General features: G+C 34.5%; 1 protein-coding gene across 1 annotated transcript in view; it reads left to right on the forward strand.

Annotated features, from left to right (window-relative positions):
- Positions 1-21,833, forward strand: part of LOC141338221 (NLR family CARD domain-containing protein 3-like) — a 44,633-nt gene extending 22,800 nt beyond the window's left edge. Inside the window, exons 10-12 of the mRNA XM_073843766.1 lie at positions 10,059-10,232; positions 21,085-21,258; positions 21,343-21,833. Of these exons, the coding sequence (XP_073699867.1) occupies positions 10,059-10,232; positions 21,085-21,258; positions 21,343-21,349 (355 nt within the window). The 3' untranslated portion in view covers positions 21,350-21,833. The remainder of the gene's footprint in view (positions 1-10,058; positions 10,233-21,084; positions 21,259-21,342) is intronic.
- The last annotated feature ends 985 nt before the right edge of the window (positions 21,834-22,818 follow it).

Here is a 22,818-nt window from a genome sequence, read left to right on the forward strand (position 1 = left end):
CCTGAATGAATATGACTCTTTGAATGCATCTGTTGAGTGAGTGATTTATAATGACCCAATAGTAGAGAAAGACTTTTGATTCTTATTCCAGAATGTAGTGTTGTCACGATACTGGAATTTCTAACTTCGATACGATACCTTGAAAAATATCGATATTCGATACTATTTTCGATACCACAGAGAAAAAAAACTACCACAATATTGAGGATTTTTTTTTTATTTAAAAATAAATACAGTCTAGAACATGAAAATGAGGTATATGCATATGTACACTGCTACAGCTCTGTTCAGCTTCTTAACTTCATTTGTGTTTTAGCTTCATACTTTATTTGCTGTTTAAATACAACTGGTAGTGTAGGTCGTAATTTTTTTTTATTTTTTTTTAGACCACACTTTAAAAAAAACCTTAACTATCTAACTAATCTTAGAACTTAAGTTAATGGTAAAAGATATTTGTTAACATTAGTTAACATGAATAAACAATGAAAAATACTTCCAAAATATTTATTAATCTTAGTTAAAGTTAGTAGTTAAAGTTCATTTAAACTAGGGCTGCAACAACCAGTCGATAAAATCGATTATTATCGATAATGAAATCCGTCGACAACAATTCTCATTATGGATTAATGGGGTCCGCCCACAGTGCATTTACAGCTTCAAATTACAGCACTGAATGATTTATTTATGGACACAATGCATCTGAGAATAGTGAAGGAAACAGACTGAGATGCTGCAGGAGAGTTACTGATCCAAGCTGCCCAAAACATGAGGATTACTTATTTTTAACTATCTCTATTTTGAAGCTGATAGTGTAATGACTTGCCCTGTGAGGCGCTATCCTTATCTGTAAATGTCACAAATTCACACGAGCATTTCCATTTATGCCTAGAAGTCCATTCTGGCGGTCTGTGTTCAGTTAAAATCTTTACTGAATGAGCGTCAGACAAGAACACATACAGGTACACAATAAATACTCAGTCAGCGCAAAAACATTCATGTCAGTCTTTGATTGTTAAATTTAGATTTAAATACAACATGTATTGCACGTATTTATGAAGGGTAGGATCTGTATGGCTGTGACGGTGGCAGATTTTTACTACAGCGGTGGTGCGGTGTTTATATATTAAAAAAAATTAGGCTCAAACATTATTCACCAACGTGCGTGGTTAACAGTTCCGTTGGTGAACAAGCAGCCTACATAACGCTAAAATAAATCAACAAAATAATACATTTAAATAAGAAAGAAGCCTAAATAAGAGTTAAATGGGCTATTAAACAAACATTCGTTGCAAAAAACAACCTCAACAGCTGATCAGAATTACTGGCCCTTACTTCCCCATTGCACAGCTGCTGTTTTTAATAGCAAAGTAATTACATTTATTTTCATTTCTTTAGTTTATAAAGTTAATTTAGAAATATATTTGGAACACGTTTTATTTTTGAAATTCAAGTTTTTGTTTTTTTAAATAACGAAGAAGCGGCCAGCGGCAGACAGATCAATTTAGCCTTCTCAAATCATCACGATTTAAATTAAAATCCTTAGATATATATAAAAAAAAAAAACTGAAAGCATATCACAATATTAGTTTAATCGTTTAACTTAGATAAATGTGTACAAATAGGCGCATATCCAATCGTTTGTGCGGAGAGTCAAAGCTTTGCAGGACATGGAGGTGCAAGCGCTAGTGGTGCAACGGATCACAAAACTCACGGTTCGGAAGATATCACGGATTTGGAGTCACGGATCGGATAATTTTTCGGATCAGCAAAAACAAACAAAACAAAAAAAGTTCTTTTTTTATTATTATTACTAAATGCTAACTTTAAGTACTTCTAATCCACAGCAAAAACTACTAGCTGAACTAATAAAGTCAATTACTAAAATGACAAGTGTAGATGAATACAACATAAAGTTACTAATTAAATCAATAACACTAGTATTCAGGTGCAGAAATGTAATATTTAATGGTAAAATAACTAGTGCTTCTCACTGCAGGTATTTATAGGACGCTGTCTCTTTAAGGCCTAATGCAGGGCTGCTCAACCCTGCTCCTGGAGATCTACCTACCTGCAGACTTTTGTTCCAGCCCTGCTCCAACACAGCTGTCTGTAATTATCAAGTGCTACTTAAGAGGTTAATTAGCGGGTTCAGGTGTATTTGTTTAGGGTTGGAGCTGAACTCTGTAGGATAGTAGATCTCCAGGAACAGGGTTGAGCAGCCCTGGCCTAATGCATGTCTCTAATACTGGCACGCATCTTTCTCAGCTGTTTCGGTTCACTGAAGACATAACCCACTGTGTTTACCAGAATACCAAAAAGGGTATTAAACATAACTTTGTATGTATGCATGTTAAGATAAGTTTTAAAGAGGAATCAATCTGTGAATCACGCAGTCTGAACCGCGCGTCTCTCTCTGTCTCTCTCTGTCTCTCTCTGTCTCTCTCTGTCTCTCTCTGTCTCTCTCTCTCTGTGCGTGTGCTCGCTTCAGGTAGCCTATGAGCTGCAGCGGTAAAAAAAAAAAAAAAAAAGAAAGAGCGCGCGTGTTCTCTTTTGCTGCAGCAGTTTAACTAGTTTGAATGGGTAAATTGGCAAGACAAAACATGTGCAAATTATACACTTTTACTCTATGATGGTTAAATTTAACAGTTAATCCGCGAACCACATGCGTACCGAACCGTGGAGTGATCATCTGCGATCCGTTGCACCGCTAGCAAGCGCCATGTGAAACTTCATTTTTGCTCATAAATGTAAGAGTAATAAATTTACTTTAAATTATTACTTCACTACTGTAAAACGAAATAATTCAAATCTAAAACAAAACTCTTTTATTAGCTATAGGCCTAATCCATAAAGATACATTTAGGCTTTAAAAGCGCGTCCAGTGAGCAGATGGTGAGTTAGGATCGGCAACTTCATCTTTGCCACACTGACTCAGAAAATACTAGTTTATTAATAAATCATTTTAATATCTCCTTACTTTTTCCGTGCCACATTCATGGTAATTACTTTAGCTGTGGCTTTGCTCACCAGTTTAGCCTTTACTGCGTGCATCTGAACGTGGACATCTGCTGAAGAGACTTGCGCTCGCTGATGCTGCTGCTGCTGTTGGCGGGACACTAAACACCTCCACGGCAGAATAAATAGCAGAAACAGTGGATTTTATGCTTGTTAGTGTGTTTTTCTTCAGATATTTGTCTTTTCTCTTTATTACGAAAGGTGAATTGTTGTAAATTGTTAAGCACTGTGTTTTCATAGCATTCAGAATGTGGAATAGTGTGATTTAAAAAAATAAATACATTTTGCGAAATTATGGTGTTAGCGCCTTTTGATAGCACTGCTCTGTAACAACTCTTGCATATTGGCTTCGGCTTTCCATGTTCATTTGTTTCATGTCTGAAATATTTCCAGATAGCACTCCTGCTGTGTTCTTTATCAAACAAAGTCGGTCGCAGGGTGCCGCACTCGCCTTTCTGTTCGCTTCTCTTGAATGAGACGAGACAGATACTGCGGTCACGTGTGCTGTAGAAGTGAAAGTGACATCTCGGCTAGTATCGATACTTCGGGAAATTAGTATTGGTATCCTTCAGATATTTCAGTATCGATATTTATCGAAATATCGATATTTTTGACAACACTACCAGAATGAATCAGAGTTTTGAACGAATCTGTTGGATGTCTCCTTCATAAACTCAATGATTTACTGCCACCTTCTAGCGATAATCCTTTTATATTCCAAGAATCATTTCATTCTGTAATTCATTTAAAATTTCTTTATTCAAAATGTTATGTTTAAAACATTAATCACATTATGTTCTACAACTGTGGTGTGTAAACACATTTACTGCCTTCTGATCAACATTAACCCATAAATACACCTGTGCAAAGATGACTTTGGTTGATACTGATTTATTAACCGCCTATAGTGTCATATTTATCTAAAATAACTGAATTTTACATTACAATTGAACATTAAAGATGACATACATATTTAATAATTAAAAAAAAACATATAGGTCTAATAGTAAAAAATCGACAGTCTCTTATAGAAATACATACTACAACTACTATATATGTATATATATTTTTTCCTTTCTCTTTTTTTCTGTCTCTTATTACTATTATTTTGTTTCAACATTTTATTGTATATTCTCATTTTTACATATTGTAGTCTTTTACAATAATAAAAAAAGTTTACAAAACCTATAATATACAGTAAATATAGTAATCAAAAACAAACTACAACTATATTTAGGAAGCAAAAGCCTCTTAACACAGTCACTAGCTGTTCTTAGGTTAAAGTAAATTAAAAGTTGTATTTGTTAACATTAAAGCACTGTGAAGTGAACAAACAACGATGAACAGCTGTATTTTTATTAACTAATATTAACAAAGCTTTAAAAAATACTGTAACAAATGTATTGCTCATAGTTAATGTTAGTTCATACATTAATTTTAACAAACAAAACCGATTGTAGTATGTTACCCTGAAAACAATGTTTTGCTTGATAGAGAAAACTAGTTAATAAAACACCACAGAATTGAAAAATTAGACAAGTGTTTAGTAACTTTCTGCTAAATGACAAACAATTTAACAAACAGACACAGCTTTATTCACAAAAAAATGTGTTTTTGTAGATGTATCCACAGCAAGAGCACCTTGAGCTCAAACTCCTCTGTATTCTTTCCTCACTTCTGGACTGACAGATTTACAGTCAACGATACCTACACAAGTAAATAAATAAATAAATAAAAATTCTGAATTAATGCAATAAACTTTTTATTTATTTTTAAAAACCTTGTTTAGTTAATAAAATAGGTAAATATATACTGCCCAGCCAGTTTTTCTCACTGTAACATCATGGGCGACATTTGACTCTTGAGTCAGGGGGGGCAAGAAAAAAAATCAGATGTAAGCATTAAAACAGTGCCCTATGGTATTGCAGCACATCAAAGCAGTCAATTAAAGCGCTGCACTTCAGCCCGGGCCGATGGGCCCTGACTTTTTTTTACACCCCAGGGCTACGGCTTCGGGCCAATTTTCACGTCATAGTTCAGACCCAGACAACCATCAATTATGGTGAAGAAAAAAAATGCCGCGCTGGTGGAAACAACACGAAACTTCACTTTCGCTTTCACTTTTGAGACCGACTCAGACACCGTTTAGTGTGCTTTAGCGCAGCTGAATCCGCGTTCAAACGCACACAATAGGCTAAAACTCACCCCAAGCACCGGCAAAAATAAATAACAATGAATGTGTCGAGGAAAGAGTAAGGACATAAATGAATTATTTATTAATTAATTTGTGTATTCTGAGTCAGTGTCGCAATCTCCTTTTTGGACGCGCCTTCAGAGAGAAATTCATCTTTACGGATTACATGAAAGAGTTTGTGCTTTTGATTTGTTTTATTTCGTTAAGTAATAATTTAAAGCTTTCTATAAATGTATTTATTATGTCTGTGAGGCATGCATTTCGCTTCATTTTGTTAAGCACTCCTGTTCAAGAACCAGACGGCAGAAAGCACATAATTTTTGTTTTCTTTATTTTATAAAAATGCTGTAACGTTTTTTTCGATGTATTACTCGTACTTTGTGAGCAAAAATGACGGATAATTTTAAATTGCTTCCAATGAAAAAAATGCAAGTGATCGCGCTGGTGCCTCGATGTCCTGCAAGCTTTAGCTTCCACTTTCTGCACAAACTATGCGCATATAGCTCACATGTATCTGTAACGTTTAAACTACCATTGTTTTATACTTGAACTGTTTTATATCTATAGATTTCATTTTAGGCAAGTCGTGATTATTTGAGAAGGCAAACTGATCAAACAGACTATGATCAGTCTTCCGCTGGGCGCTGTTCAGTAAATATAGCCTATATATTTTTAACGAATAAAAAATGCTCCAAGCGTTTTTCTAAATTAGCTAAATAAAAAACGAAACTAAATATAAACATTTTACCATTATATACAAAACTGAACTATTTTATAGCTGAAACAGTAAGTTGTTTTGGGAGAAGGGGAAAATATATTTTTATCCCGTCTATTGCTTCACCGTTATTTCGAGAATAAACCCAGCGTAAATATGCAAATGTCACTCCCAAAACACATCAGCTTACATGTGCCGAAAAACAAAAGTTTCATACAAATTCTAAATGGATTATAGCCTGGAAAGTGCAAAGCACGCTCCCCTTATTATCACTAAAAATTCATAGAGATCTCACAAAATTCCGTTATAATTAATAAAGCTCTCTAAACTACACAATTAATATTTTATTTACATCGCGTCTACACTCATAAGATGATTCACGAGCGCACAAAACGGCACTTAATAAAAACCGATCAGGCGCTTTCAGCAGTGAGTGAATTCTGACAAGTGTTTCTAATTGTTCGGAAACAACAGATATGTCTGTGATTGGCTAAATTGCTCAACGCTGCAAAAACACGTTGGATAGTTTGCCAGATCTTCAATTGCTTTGCTTTCGTTTGAGGGTTATATAGCACCGTCTAGTTCCCAAGTACAACCGAGCCTAAGCTTGGCTAAAGCAGTTGCAGCGGGGCTGTCGAGGATTCCATGACTAACCACAGGGGGGGCAACTGCCCCCCCTTGCCCCCCCCTAATGTCGCCCATGTGTAACATGTGTCTGTCAACAACAGTAACGTTAAACTGATTACTAAATGCTGCAAGGTATAAAACAAAGTAATTTGCTTTAGAATAATCTATTGTAATATACATAATTATGTTATATAAATCATAGGTAAACATATATAAGTTACTCCATATCTTACCCAGTGTTGGGTGTAACGCGTTACTAAGTAAAAGTAGAGTAACTGATTACTGTTCATTTTAAGTATTTTAATTACAGTTACGTTTAATGTACTTGCGTTACACTGTAAAATAATTAAACTCGCTGAATATCATTATTTAATTTGATTAATTAATCTTCTAAATGTGAAAGTAAACTCTGCCGCTTTAGAATCGTTGAAGTGCAGGTGCACGTGATTTCGCGCAAGTTTGCTGCATACTCCTATGGTATTCTTAAAGGGGATGTTGGACTCGGCTGAAGCGAGTGGCTGTTTTGCGAAATGGAAATATGCCCATTACTTCAGTTTTCTGAAACAAGCAGACAAGAACATTACAGTAATATGTAAGCTATGTCCTGGGGAGAAAAAAACTATCGGCCGCTGCGCTGTCAATAGCACGAGTACTCAAGCACCTGACACGGCAGCATAGACGAACACTTCTGTGTGATCCTTCATATTCGACGGATAAAACTGCGGCAACTCCTGCTAAACAGGCAAAACTTGATTTTACTTCGGTAGCGCAGAAAAGTGTCTGAATGAGCAAGGTTACAGTTCACTTTGTGGAAACACATGACATGATTACAAAAATGGTCATTAAAATGTTTTAAATATTAAAATATTGGATAGTATTATAAAAGCTCCTTGAAATTCTAAATAACATTTTAGATTTGTTTAAATAAAGTAAAACATTTATTGAACTCATTGTTTTAAATTAAGTTTCACGTTTACAGGTTGATACATGTCATGTTTAACTTTTCTTAAGTTTCTTAAGAATAATATATATTTTTTGTTATTCTGGAATTGTGTTTCTTACCGAAAGAAGGTTACATTTCTTACAAAAAAGTTTATTATTATAGAATGTTTTCATAGAATGTAATATAGATTATTAAAAAAGCTAAAATGCTAAACTATTTAATGTTTGACTCATGTTTTATTTAATTTCTATTTTTTGTCCACTCAAGGTTTATAGGGATTTTAAGAAGTATTTAGTTAAATTACTTATTGAGTATTTAAGTTACTTTTTAGACACAGTAATTAGATAAGTATTTTAAATACAACATTGATGAAGTAATTAGTAATTAGTAATTAATTACTTTTTTAAAGTAACTTACCCAACACTGATCTTACCACCGCCATCTTCTCTTGCCTAAAAGGAAATTACTAATTATTATTAAATATGTTTAATGCTTATTCGCCTTACTCACCTGGTGGCCATTTTGAAACTCGAACGCCGTTGAGGGGTACACAAACCCGGAAGTTTGACTGACACATACAATCTTCAGAGATTCAGCTGCAATGGAAACTACAGTGTGGACCACCAATCTTTCCTGTCTGCCCGAATTAACAATACAAAATGTGGAGCAGTGGGCCAGTATTAATTAAGGGAAATAGTAACTGGATCGAAGGTTTTATCCACGACATTGAAGGTATGAATGGACGCTAAATTACCTCAGTTTCTACTGGCTTGTAACGACATGGAAAGTATGATTATTAGCAACCTTGGGTGTCATGAAAGGCACTTTAAAAATAAATTGTACTATTATTATTATTATTATAATAATCATATAACACTTGGGTGTGTGAAGATTTTAATATATTTAATAAGTGTTTTATCTCGTAAAGCACTTTGTTATCAGACAAAGAAGTGTCTGTCGATTAAATACATGTTAAGTGTTAAATAATGCTCCACATTTTGTATCGTTAATTCGGGCAGACAAAAAAGACACACAGTTTCTGAAGATTGTATGTGTCAGTCAAACTTCCGGGTTTGTGTTCCCCTCAGCGGTGTTCGAGTTTCAAAATGGCCACCAGGTGAATAAGGCGAATTGGCCTTCTTCTTCTTAAAGTTTGTTTGGTGGTTTGCAAATCAACTGATAAGTGTTTTACCGCCACCTGCTGGACTGGAGTGTGGAACAAAAGTTTACTCTGATTGGCCGATACAGTAAAACTCCTTTCACCAATCAGAAACCTTTCAGCTCCTATTGCTCCAGGCTGCAGTTACCCCTGTCTCATTTTCTTCTGCGCTGCTTACGCTGGATTAAAGCCACAGTGCATTGTTCTTGATCAGAATTGACCTGATTAGCATGAAAAATAACAATTTCACCATAAAATTATTTAAGTAAGTTTCGTGTTTCACAATCACATGCTATAAGGCTAACCAGCATGGGGCAAATGCACATAAATACTTTAGCTAATGTTTTTTTTATTATTATTATTTAATACTTTAATACTTGTTCAAAACTATCACTTTAGCTAAGTTATACTATTTTCTGCTTATTTTGTTAAATAAAATAACCAATGAATAAATATAGGCTACTGTCATTAAAATATGTTAAATAAAACATTTAAAACAGAGACAAAATCATTTTAAAAAGAGAAGATTCTGAAAGCATTGAAGTAGATCCCATAATAATTTAATATGGATTTACAGTAGTAACAACAAATGATATGTTTTATATGTTTAATATGTTTTAAATATGATTGTTTCATTATAAACATGGTGATGATCTCTAAGATACACATCCAACATAATATATGATATTTACCATCTGAGTCATGTCAACAAATGGAAAAGTCAGTCATCTATTCATTATTTTGTTAATTATTGTGCCTTTAGCCCCAACAGCAGGGCGATTTTTACCCCAAACACCATACTTTTACATATTCTTTCGTTATTGAAAAACTGTTGCTTTAATTATCTTAAACCAAAATGGGAATCATTAAGACGACCTTTGTCTCAAAATATATTCAATAATTTTAGTGATTCTCATTTGCTTCTTAAATCTACAACATAAAAAAAAAATCAAATATGAGTTTGCACAGAATCAACTACATGAAAACACATCACTGCGGGGAGTTTTTGGCCAAATTTAAAATGCCTGTTTAAATTATTAAAACTAGAGATATTTATTAACTAGATGATTTTTTTTTTTGTTGTAAACTACCAAAGTGCAGCATGTTATATTCATCACAAACACTGTGAAAGCAAGCTGCTCTAGTCCTAAATCAAAGCACATGACAGACAGTTGTTGGAGAACACCTATATTGTTTATACCTATATAGTATCAACAAGTTGAGCATCACAATCAGGAATCATGTGGGTAGAGTGCATTTAAATTGATGTTTTAGCTGATGGCAAGTCAAAATCTCTCTAGCACTGATCCTGCTGTACAGAAAAAGTAGTGCTCACACAAACACACTCTCACCCTAAAGATTAAACACAATCTCAGAGATCATTCATGTTCTTCACTCTCTGCAGGCTGAATAGCTGCAGTATTGGAGAGGAAGGCTGTGCTGCTCTGATTTCAGCTCTGAGATCAAACCCCTCACACCTGAGACTACTGGATCTGAACTATAATAAACCAGGAGACTCAGGAGTGAAGCTGTTGTCTGCTCTACTGGAGGATCCACACTGTAAACTGGAGACACTATGGTGAGTGTTATTATATTATTGAACACAAAAACTGTGTGAAAATACTGCCAAAAAAAGAAAATTCTGTTGTCACTTTACTTCTCTTTAAGTCATTTCAAAACAGTACGACTTTCTTCTGTGGAAAATAAAAATAGATATTTATTTTGAGACATGTTTACCAGAATAACAAATAATAGCCCGTACTGGGCAGAGCCTATAGACAGGGCTTACTTCTGTAGGCATAAATTCGACAACCTGCGTGAGAAATACAATTTATTATTTTCTTATGGCCTAAATATTAATTTATTCACTCACAGCTACCCCCATCTTTGGCACATTGCCTGTTTTATTGAGCTGACATATCAAAGTATGTGACCATGGAGAACTCTATAGATCATATATTTCAAACTTTTGTGAGTACATAATGTTGTTACAAAATGTAGTTACATATTTCTTGTTACATGTGTACTTCCAGAAGTGAAAAAAATGTTGTTACCAATGTCCTGTTACACATTTGTACTTACAAATGCTATTCAGTGAGTTGTTACATGTGTGTAATTATACCAGTATTAGAGCTGTAGATACAATATACCAATGTGTACATACACTGTAGTTACATGCTACGTACACATCTAGTTACACATGTAAGTTCACAGGTATTAGGGACACTTAATATAAAATGGGACCAAATTAGTAACATTTAAAATAAAAAATTTAACTTTTTGATTTTAAATAATTAATTTACTCTATTACTCTTAATTTAGACAAATTATTTATTTAATCCACTTGAAATAATTAGTTAGTATTGCCATAACTTTAATAAGGAAAGAGAGGTATTCGTTTCCAACGTTTATTAACAGCTGCCATGTACATACAATTGGGTGCACTAAGTTTCTGTTAGCAATTTTAATGTTAATGTTGTAGACAATTTAACATTACAAATGACGTAAACGGGAGGAAGGCTTTGGGCGCAGTGTGTCAAATCCCACAAAAAGTCTTTGGAAAACCTCAAATGTTTTGCAGAGTTGTGGTGGAAACTACAGGTTCGGAGCAAATGTCATTCCCGGAAGCAGGCAACATGCCCTGGCCAAATTTCCAAGATCAGTAAGCACTGGGTTTCCCTCAATGATGATGCCCACTGGTTCACGACAGACATATATCTGCACATGTTCAAATCCTCATGGACGCTGCTCTCCGTTTGTCCCTGTATGAGAATAAACAGAACAATAAGTTGCAACAGAGAACAATCTTCAAAAGGTGTGGTTTAGTAAAAGTTCTGAAAATGCCACTCTTACAGTTTATCATCAGATGATTACGACTCCTGCATTAATGTAAAACAAGGATTTTACTTTTGTGAAACTGCAGTAAAAAAAAAAAAAAATAAATTATTTTTTTATTTTTTTTAAATCAAGTCCACAAGCAACTGAAAGACAAAAAGGGGACCCTGGTTCCTACACATACATTTGGGTGTTTGTAGGTGTGTTTTTGAACTTTTGACAGAGCCAGACTAGCCATTGCCAACCAATTACAGTATTTGTCTAAGACAAGCTAACCAATCCCCAACTCCAGCGCCGTACTATAACTCAGACAGACATAAGATTGATATCTGAGGAATAAGTGCTTTTCCCAAAAGAGTCAAACTATGCTTTTTAAACAATACTTACATAGTAGTCAGAGATGATTCTTGCCCACTGTTTCCCATGTATTGAATGAGGCATCTCAGAGTCACGTGTCTCTTCTTCACGAGGTACTTGGATCCTATAGTTGGTAGTGAATAAAGGAAAACTGAATATTGCAGGCAATATAACTACAAACAGGGTTTCCGCGGGGTCTTAAAAAGTCTTAAAAAGTCTAACATTTAAAAATCAAAATTTTAGGCCTTAAAAAGTCTTAAATTCGATGTTCTAGGTCTTAAATAATTTTACACAGGTCTTATTTTTCCGATGTCCATGTAACGCTACCTCTAAAGCTCATTTAAATTCTCTTTTTGTTGTTTCCGTGGTGTTGTAGTTCTTTATTCCATGGAATGTCTGGATACTGGATTCTGATTGGCTGGCAGGTGTGCAGTAAAACCGTTTAATGCACAGGTAGTTCCAAGTCAGTTTAATCACCGTTCTATATTAATGCGCTGCTTTAATTGATGCACGCAAAAGCACAGAGAGAGAGAGAGAGAGAGAGAGAGAGAGAGAGAGAGAGAGACAGGTCGGAGATCGCATTGTGCTGCGCATATACATAAACTTCTTGTCAGCGTTTGCCTGCGATCCTTATTAAAATAGCATAGATACTAGATCGCTACATTATATGCATCAGCAACGGGGTGGTAAAGCTGCTGTTTTTGAATGAATTGTTGTTTGTAGAGAGAGACGCACAGCATGCAGGTACGCACGCACATTCACATACACACACACACGCAACTGTCATCTCTCTTGCCTTCACACTCTCTCTTGGTCGATCGATAATCTACTGAAACAAATGCTATATTTCATTCAAATAAATGTGATCTTACTGGACTATTTAATCTCTGTGTCTGATTTGAAGCGGCCAGAATGCTAGAGCTGCGTGTCATAACTGACGAAAATAACCGTCTTTTTTATCCATTCAGTCAAATTTTGCGCTGCAAATATCAATCCTAGTTTTAATTTGTCTATAACCATGGAATAAGCGGGATAATCAACGGCTTGCCGTGCGTTAAAGGATTTAAAATGCACTATTAGCCTCCACGTCGTGCATTTAAAATCCTTTAACGCACGGCAAACCGTTGATTATCCCTTACTTATTTCACAATTCCAAATATAATTTGCTGTATTTAAACTACAAATGAGACCAGCATGCAATAGCCAATCAGCTTTCTGTTATTGGCGCGAGTCTCTCTCGGATTGTACCGCAGAAGTAAAATGGATTTAACTTTTTAGCTATGGGGAAGTACAAGTTTAGCGATACTTAGCTTGAAAAAACTGAATATAGGGCTTGGCTAAGGCCAGTTGCTAACAACTAGATTTTTTTCTCCCTCTGTGGAAGTTACTGCGTCTTCAGAATCGCAGTAGCAGAAGAGTAGCAGAACACTTTTTCTGTATATAATGTTATCAATAATAATAAGAAGAAATATAGGTCGAGCTAGCTGACTGCCAGCCTTCGAAAGAAAGAAAGAAAGAAAGATTCATATTTCAATACATTCAACGTAAACAGAAATTGATAATGGATAGTGCATTTCTGGTCTATTTGTGACATACTTTAAAACAAATGAATGTAACAGCACTCTAAAGAAACACACTGAGGTAAACATTTAAAATGTATAGATTATTTATAACATGATATAGTTCAGTAATATACCAAGTGAGCTTTTTGCTGAAAATTCTCACAAATGTTACATTAATTTTAGCTCAATAAAAAAGTAGTTAGTCAAGTAGTTACTTACATATTAGACAATATGCAACATTAGCAGGAGCATTCTCCTAGCAATGTTTTGCTATACCGTAATTCAGCGTTTTGATCGAATCAGTTGAAATAACTCGCTCATGAAGTGACTTACCGCCACCTGCTGGTAGTTTAGTGTGTTTAAAAGTATGCCTCCACACCCAACATTTCTAATGTATATATTTATAAATCAATAAATGTATTTAAAACATTAATCTCACTTTTAATGCAGTGTAAATTATGTAATCTCACTGCTAACAGCCATTTAGAATTTATTGATAAATTCATAAAATAAATTTCAAAGGTAATGCATACATTTCAAAAGTAAAAAAAGTCCTTTATAAAGGTAAATCAAATATGCAGATTTAAGATGTAAAAGCTAATAGGGCACTGATGAAAATATTGCTTCAGAATTTTTTTTTTTTACATCAGATATTTCTAGTGGTACTTTTATGGGGATATTTTGTGTGGAATAGTATCTGCTGATATGAAAAGTTCACTGTGTATCGTAGTAATAAATTTAATTTATGACAGCCATGAAATTGTGTTTACTTTTTACATTAAACACATTAAATATTACATGTATGCATGTAATATAATATCTATTTCCATTACAGGTTCGGTCTTAAATTTCATATAAGGTGGTATTAAAAAGGTCTTAAAAAGTCTTAAATTTCACTTGTTCATATCTGCAGAAACCCTGTACAAACATACAATGTCATTATCAGTGTGGTTCTGTGATCTGTACTATACAGAACCACACTGTATTCTTTACTATACATCAGTGGTTCTCAATCCTGGTCCTGGGGGACCCCTGCTCTGCACATTATGCACGTCTCCCTTATTTAACACACCTGACTGAGATCATCACCTCGTCAGTTCAGTTCATGGATCTCTCTCCTAATGAGCTGATGATCTCAATCAGGTTTGTTATATAAGAGAGACATGTAAAATATGCAGAGCAGGGGGGCCCCCAGGACCAGGACTGAGAACCAGTGCTATACTATACTGTAGTATACTATACAATCTATATGAGTACAAGGCAAGGCATGGCTGTGTCCAAAGGTCCCATGATGCAGTCTATATGTTTTAGATTATCATTCTTTCCTGGTACAACAGCGCTGTATAATTTACAAGGCCATCCCATCTGTCATTAAAAATAGAAAGGGATGCAAATTTTGTTTTTTTTACCCTTTTTTCCAACTCTCAATAACTGACTTTTGGGTACCTTAATTCCTCTAAATGGACAAACCTTTGAAACATTTACCTCAATTCCACCTTCTAAAGAGCTTACCTGCTCCATGAACTGCTCCTTCCAGTAGATCTGATGGTCTCCTAAAAAAGCAACATAAATGAAAGAAGAGTTTAGGAAAATATAAGGATCAAGTTATTGCAATGCAAAATAAATATTTAATCTTTTTAATTGAACAAATGGTTTAAGACAATGTAAAATATTTCAAACAAATATATAAAAAGATGAAGTTTAAGAATTTGTGTGATGCATTGCAGAAAGAGGCGCCAAAAAATGTCCCCATCTTTTTCAATCATGCAGGGAACAACTGTGACAACAAACCTAGCAGCTAACGTAACTTTTAACTGACACAACGAGGATGAGAGACCATGTTACTGTTTTGCTAGCTAATTCGGAAAGAGGCAGAACATTTAAGACAAATGATTTGAGACATAATACCGATGCTAACATTATTAGACTCCATAAATAAACAAAATGACGATGATTTTTTAAGTAACCAAACTAAGTAGAAACATAATTTGGCAATGCATCTCATATATACCTATACTACGTTAACGTTAGCAATAGTTGTTAAGATTAATGTTAATTTCAAGACCTTCGGTAAGCCCGCATTGCAACTTTATGCAATGTAAATAGTTACTTACATGTGTTGATCGTTGTATAAAGCTCTCAAAAACTCCACAGAAATCCGAAACTGGTCCGGTTCAGGTGACAACGAGCAACGATGTTGGTGTTCTGCATGTGGGCCGGTCGTGACGTTATACTTTAGATAATAACACTTAAATAGAGTTTTGTAGAAGCATTTTGGTAACACTTTCTATGAAGCCCCTATTTATAACACATTATAAGGGCATTTCTAAGGCATTATAATAAATGCATAATGCATTATAAGAAACCTTATAATATGTTATACCATCTCATGAATAATCATAACAACAATTATAATACATTATAATACTTGAGTTTTTGAGGTTATAACTCTTAAGATTATGATCATTTATAACACACAATGAACGGCATATTAAATCTTCTTAATTTATAATGGACTATATCATATTACATTTATTTTTTACATTATATTACGTTTTATTTTGATGGTCCCCTAAGTCTATTGACTATAAGCTTAAACTTTCGAACTACATGCCAACTAACACTCCTTAGAGTATTAGTAGGCTTAGGTTATGGATGGGCTAGGTAGAATGTTCATGTACTTGCAAAATTACTTATAATATAACATAATAGTTTGTCTTTTGGGGAAACATCGAAATTTAGTGTTAGCATATATTCAGCATAATAATAATTACTGCTAGCTGACATGCAGTTGCAGAGTTACTTATCAAAATCTGTCTGAAGGGTACCATCAAAATCATCAAACTGTTCATATTACACATTTATCTAAACTGATACCTGATCTTAGGGTTCTTTGGGAAATATTATTATAATTACTTATAAGTGGTCTTTGTATGCTTTAAGTAAAGTGACATGAGAAACATGGCAAGATATGAGACTTATAATATGTTATAACTATGAGGAGGTAATCATTCTCTTAAAAGCTATAACCACAAAAAAGTAAAAATTATAATACATTAAAACTGTTCTTATGAATACTCATGAGATGATATAACATATTATAAGGTTTTTTATAATGCATTATGCATTCATTATAATGCCTTAAGAATACCCTTATAATGTATTATAAATACGGGCTTCATAGAAAGTGTTACCAGCATTTTATTGTGAAGGTCAGTAAAAAACAATTTTTTGATAGGGAATAAGTTACAAAAACAATCACACTTTTTACTTTTGCAAAACTTAAATGAATTCAAAAAGGGAATCAATTTATTGGGAGAAATAATTTTTTTTTTTTAATAAATTCCTATGAACAACACCCTTGAATGCTTTTTACAGTGCAGGTCCTTTCCAAAAAATTAGCATATTGTGATAAAGTTCATTATTTTCTGTAATGTACTGATAAACATTAGACTTTCATATATTTTAGATTCATTACACACATTTGAAAGTAGTTCAAGCGTTTTATTGTTTTAATATTGATGATTTTGGCATACAGCTCATGAAAACGTCTAGGTTACGAAGGTAACCCTCGTTCCCCGAAGGAGGGAACGGAGACGTTACATTGGGATCTCGCTTGAGAGACCGATCACCTCTGAGCTTTATTAAAAAGGCCAATTGAAAATTGGCGAGTGGACGTGCGCGCAGCCGTCTTATATACCCGTATGTACGGGGGCGTGGCCGGCGCGCACGTCCACTCGCCAATTTTCAATTGGCCTTTTTAATAAGGCTCAGAGGTGATCGGTCTCTCAAGCGACATCCCAATGTAACGTCGAAGTGATTCGACTGAAGGGGTAACCCCAAATTCCTATCTCAAAAAATTAGCATATTTCATCTGACCAATAAAATAAAATTTTATGTTTTATCAAGGGCAGGGTCAATGCAGCTAGCTATCAGGAGATTTTGGAGCATTTCATGCTTCCATCTGCTGAAAAGCTTTATGGAGATGAAGATTTCATTTTTCAGCTCGACCTGGCACCTGCTCACAGTGACAAAACCACTGGTAAATGGTTTACTGACCATGGTATTACTGTGCTCAACTCTCCTGACCTGAACCCCATGGAGAATCTGTGGGATATTGTGAAGAGAAAGTTGAGAGACGCAAGACCCAACACTCTGGATGAGCTTAAGGCCGCTATCGAAGCATCCTGGGCCTCCATAACACCTCAGCAGTGCCACAGGCTGATTGCCTCCATGCCACGCCGCATTGAAGCAGTCATTTCTGCAAAAGGATTCCCGACCAAGTATTGAGTGCTAAACTGAACATAATTATTTGAAGGTTGACTTTTTTGTATTAAAAACACTTTTCTTTTATTGGTCGGATGAAATATGCTAATTTTTTTTAGATTTTTGGAGGTTTTCATGAGCTGTATGCCAAAATCATCAATATTAAAACAGTAAAAGGTTAGAATTACTTCAGTTATGTTGTAATGAATCTAAAATATATGAAAGTCTAATGTTTATCAGTACATTACAGAAAAGAATGAACTTCATCACAATATGCTAATTTATTGAAAAGGACCTGCATTATATTAATATGCTCTTGTCTCAAATAATGCCTTTTACCTTTTCTGTTTTGTCTGTTTTCCAAGTTGTTGTTATATAATCAACAAAGAAACCACATTTTACTTGTTTGTAATTTCAGACCGCTGACTCTGCAATATAATATGCGCAACATAGCGCCAGCTAGAGTTTCTGTTCTCAATCTCTGGTATATTTCAGCTATTTTCTCAATTTACTCAGTCATTTCCCTCGAATCACTACATCATGGTAAATTATGACAGCATTTGACAGCATTTATATCCAAATGCACATTTTCCCAAGATTAAATTAAACGATTCTGTGTCCGGATGATGCATAAACTCAATACAACAAACATAATCCAGATCCAAAAGGAATAAAGCCATTAATCTGAGTATTGTCTTGTTTAGTATTATATTATTTTATTATGTATATCCCTGGGCACATTATGCAACGTACATTTACACCGTAAAATGAATAATGCACAGCAAGTAGAAAATACAATATTACTTTAATAATTATAACAACATTAACAATCGCGAAAAAAAACTGATGTTAAGAGTCATAATGCACAGCCAGCACCAAATAGACAGAACGGCAAAACTCAAAACTGTACTGTATTATAAGTGCTATCATTCATAATTAAATAAACATAGTCTTTGTGATGACCAGAAGCTGACACAAAGTTCTTGAAAAAATGTTTGCTATTTTTAGAGTAAAACACCAGTATAAAGCATAGTATCATAGTATCTATTTTGTAAAAATAGACTTAGATTCCCGAACTTACGCTGCTGTCAGCGGAAAAACTTTTACCCTGCAAGTGCCAATCCAGAAGCCAGAAACACGGAAGTCTGAAAAAGGCTAATTACTAATGTTTAATGCTGATTGGCCTTCTTCTTCTTAAAGTTTATTTGGCGGTTTACAATTCAACTGATAAGTGTTTTACCGCCACCTGCTGGACTGGAGTGTGGAACAAAAGTTTAACGCTGATTGGCCAATACAGTAAAACTCCTTTCACCAATCAGAAACCTTTCGGCTCCTATTGCTCCAGGCTGCAGTTACCCCTGTCTCATTTTCTTCTGCGCTGTTTACGCTGGATTAAAGCCACAGTGCATTGTTCTTGATCAGAATTGACCTGATTAACATGAAAAATAACAATTTCACCATAAAATTATTTAAGTAAGTTTCGTGTTTCACAATCACATGCTATAAGGCTAACCAGCATGGGGCAAATGCACATAAATACTTTAGCTAATGGTTTATTTTTTATTATTATTATTATTATTTTTTTATACTTTAATACTTGTTCAAAACTGTCACTTTAGCTAAGTTATACTATTTTCTGCTTATTTTGTTAATTAAATAATAAATATAGGCTACTGTCATTAAAATATGTTAAATAAAACATTTAAAACAGAGACAAAATCATTTTAAAAAGAGAAGATTCTGAAAGCATTGAAGAAGATCCCATAATAATTTAATATGGATTTACAGTAGTAACAACAAATGATATGTTTTATGTTTAATATGTTTTTAAATATGATTGTTTCATTATAAACATGGAGATGATCTCTAAGGTACACATCCAACATAATATATGATATTTACCATCTGAGTCATGTCAACAAATGAAAAAGTCAGTCATCTATTCATTATTTTGTAAATTATTGTGCCTTTAGCCCCAACAGCAGGGCGATTTTTACCACAAAATACCATACTTTTATATATTCTTTTCGTTATTGAAAAACTGTGGCTTTAATTGTCTTAAACCAAAATGGGAATCATTAAGACGACCTTTGTCTCAAAATATATTCAATAATTTTAGCGATTCTCATTTGCTTCTTAAATCTACAACATAAAAAAAAAAAATCAAATATGAGTTTGCACAGAATCAACTACATGAAAACACATCACTGCTGGGAGTTATTGGCCAAACTTAAAATACCTGTTTAAATTATTAAAACTTGAGATATTTATTAACTAGATGATTTTTTTTTTTTTATCTTGTAAACTACCAAAGTGCAGCATGTGTTATTCACGTGTGGGGAACACAGCCACATCACAGCATGCTGCTCATATCATAAATCAAAGCACATGACAGACAGTTGTCGGAGAACACCTGAAATGGGTGACCGAGTGAATGATTCGTATTCGTATTCTACGCAAGCCACGGTTCAGCTGCACGCGACAAACGCTGCCAGTGTGAAAGCACAATGAGCGCGTGCTGCTGCCGCTCTGCAGACACACATCTTCTGCGCTGCTTCTGCTCTGTGTGAAACCGGCATAACAGGGATCTTTACGGGTTGTGTGTAAAGCAGACACAGATTCTGGAAAATCACTGTGTGAATGAACCAAATCAAACAATTTCAGAACAAATCATGGGACACATTATCCGTGTATTTACATGAAATCTCTGTGTGAAACAGGCTAAAGTCTACAGACGTGCCACTGGTCTCTTATATTAATGTTGTTCAGAAGCCTGTGTAATGATGTAGTTTCCTGACATCCATCGACTGAACAGCGTTTTCAAGATTTGTTTCCTTGTTGTTGTTGCTCAGCAATGGCATGGACGCAATGTTGTCTGGGGGTTTTGTAAAAAGGAGGGTGGGACGATGGTTCGTGTTTGGGGTGGTGACTGAGTAGATCGGACGTCACATTTTTACGGAAGTCACAGTGGCTTGTGAAAAGGTACAGCTACTTTATGCAGGCTGTGTGCATTTTACTGTGGACTGACTGTTTTGAAACTTATATGGTAGTTACATAGCCCCTAGACCTCAGTTATCATGAAAAAAGCCAGGAAATTTCAGTTTTGACAATATGGGACCTTTAAGTGAACTTTTCAAAACCACAAGAAAATGATAGTTTTGCTATAATGTCACTCTTGTTTTAACTTTTTACATTTTACACTTTTAACATTTTCACCTAAACAAGTTGAGCATCACAATCAGGAATCATGTGGGTAGAGTGCATTTAAATTGATGTTTTAGCTGCTGACAAGTCAAAATCTCTCTAGCGCTGATCCTGCTGTATAGTAAAAGTAGTGCTCACACAAACACACTCTCACCCTAAAGATTAAACACAATCTCAGAGATCATTCATGTTCTTCACTCTCTACAGGCTGAGGGACTGCAGTATTGGAGAGGAAGGCTGTGCTGCTCTGATTTCAGCTCTGAGATCAAACTTCTCACACCTGAGACAACTGTATCTGAGAGGTAATAAACCAGGAGACTCAGGACTGAAGTTACGCACTGCTCTACAGAACGACCCACACTGTAAACTGAAGAAACTATAGTAAGTTATTGAGTCAATGCTTTCATTAATTATCTTCTATTAAAGCAGATCTTAGTGTATTTAATCTTTCTCTTTATTGTACAGTATTTGACAGTGGAAACTCTACAAGCTCCGAACAAGTGAATCAAAACAACACGTCCTGAACAAGACTGTCACCTGGACAAATGCAGACACTGATCCAGCAGTTTCAGATGTGAAGGATTTTTGTTTTTAATTTTCATTCAGCCTAGATTTTTTTTTTCCAGTCTCATGGGAACATTTTTTTTATATATATATAAATGAGTATATTGGACATACTAACTGTACCATAACATTTTTAGTGTGAAACTACAGTATATTTCAAGCTAATAATTGCATTACTTACACAGTGATTTCACAGTGGGACTTCTATTATATCTAACTGCACTCACAGAAATGTAGAGGATGTCTTGACTGTAAAGTGCACTCTGGTGCAAGATGATGTTTATTTACAGTGAGGTTCAGGTGATCCACAGGTGTGTAGTATTTACAAAGTGCAAAAAAAAAAAAGACTGTACGAAAATAAACAAACAAAATATACAGTTATCCACAATATAGACGTTTGATAAAGGGTTTTGACTCGTTCATGGCACTACTGCTGCACGCTCACTTGTCTGGTCTACTGAGAGACAAACTTCACAATAAGAGTCGCCCACAGTAGCGCTCAACTTCACCTCCTCCTCTGACTCAACAATTACACAATTACACAAACAACAGAAAACAGGTCAGACATACAAATATATACATATAAGCAGTTCTCGGGTATGTATGTAGATGTAATATGCTTTATATGGATAGGGAAATGAAGCCTCATGAAGCACTGAGGTTTACTTCTGACTGTTTCAGGAAAAGATCAAGAGGTCCTGCAGGCTGCAGCGCGATGACGAAGATGAATCAGGTCCAATACTGGAGGGTTTTTTTTGTACAAAGCACAAAAGTACAAAAATGTCAGCATTATAATACAATTAAAAATAATAAAATAAATAAAAAACAAAACCTTTAACAATATAAATTAAAAAGATGAAACAAATTGACAGTTTAAGATTTTTGGATAATGAAATAGTTTGGATATTGAACCTCTTTTAAAAAAATAATAATAAATAAAGGATTTTGTTGAGTGAATTTGCAGCGGTAAATATTACATTTTGCAAGTTGTAATAGTGGGATAATGATAAAAAATTCGTTAATTTGATCTTTTTTTGATACTGGACGTTGTTAGGCGTGTGCAAGGTGGTTTGTTTGGCCGATGTCATATAGACACATGCACAGTAGCGATCTCTGAATATAATACTTATGCGCTGGTTTAAAGGGACTATATTGCGTTGTGATAATATTCTAACCTGTGTATTAGTAGAGATGAATATTAATAAGTAATAATTGATAAATAATAATTTACACAAATTGTGATGTGATGCTCTCTACACACATGCAAAATATTACAATTTTAAAGTTTTAAATTGCATAACTTTAGAGCGTTTTAACAAATTTAATGGATTAAAAGCATAATATCTTTGTCAAGTATTATTTTCAGTGAGTGTATAT

The sequence above is a fragment of the Garra rufa genome, chromosome 7, assembly GCF_049309525.1.
Source record: "Garra rufa chromosome 7, GarRuf1.0, whole genome shotgun sequence".
NCBI lineage: Eukaryota > Metazoa > Chordata > Actinopteri > Cypriniformes > Cyprinidae > Garra > Garra rufa.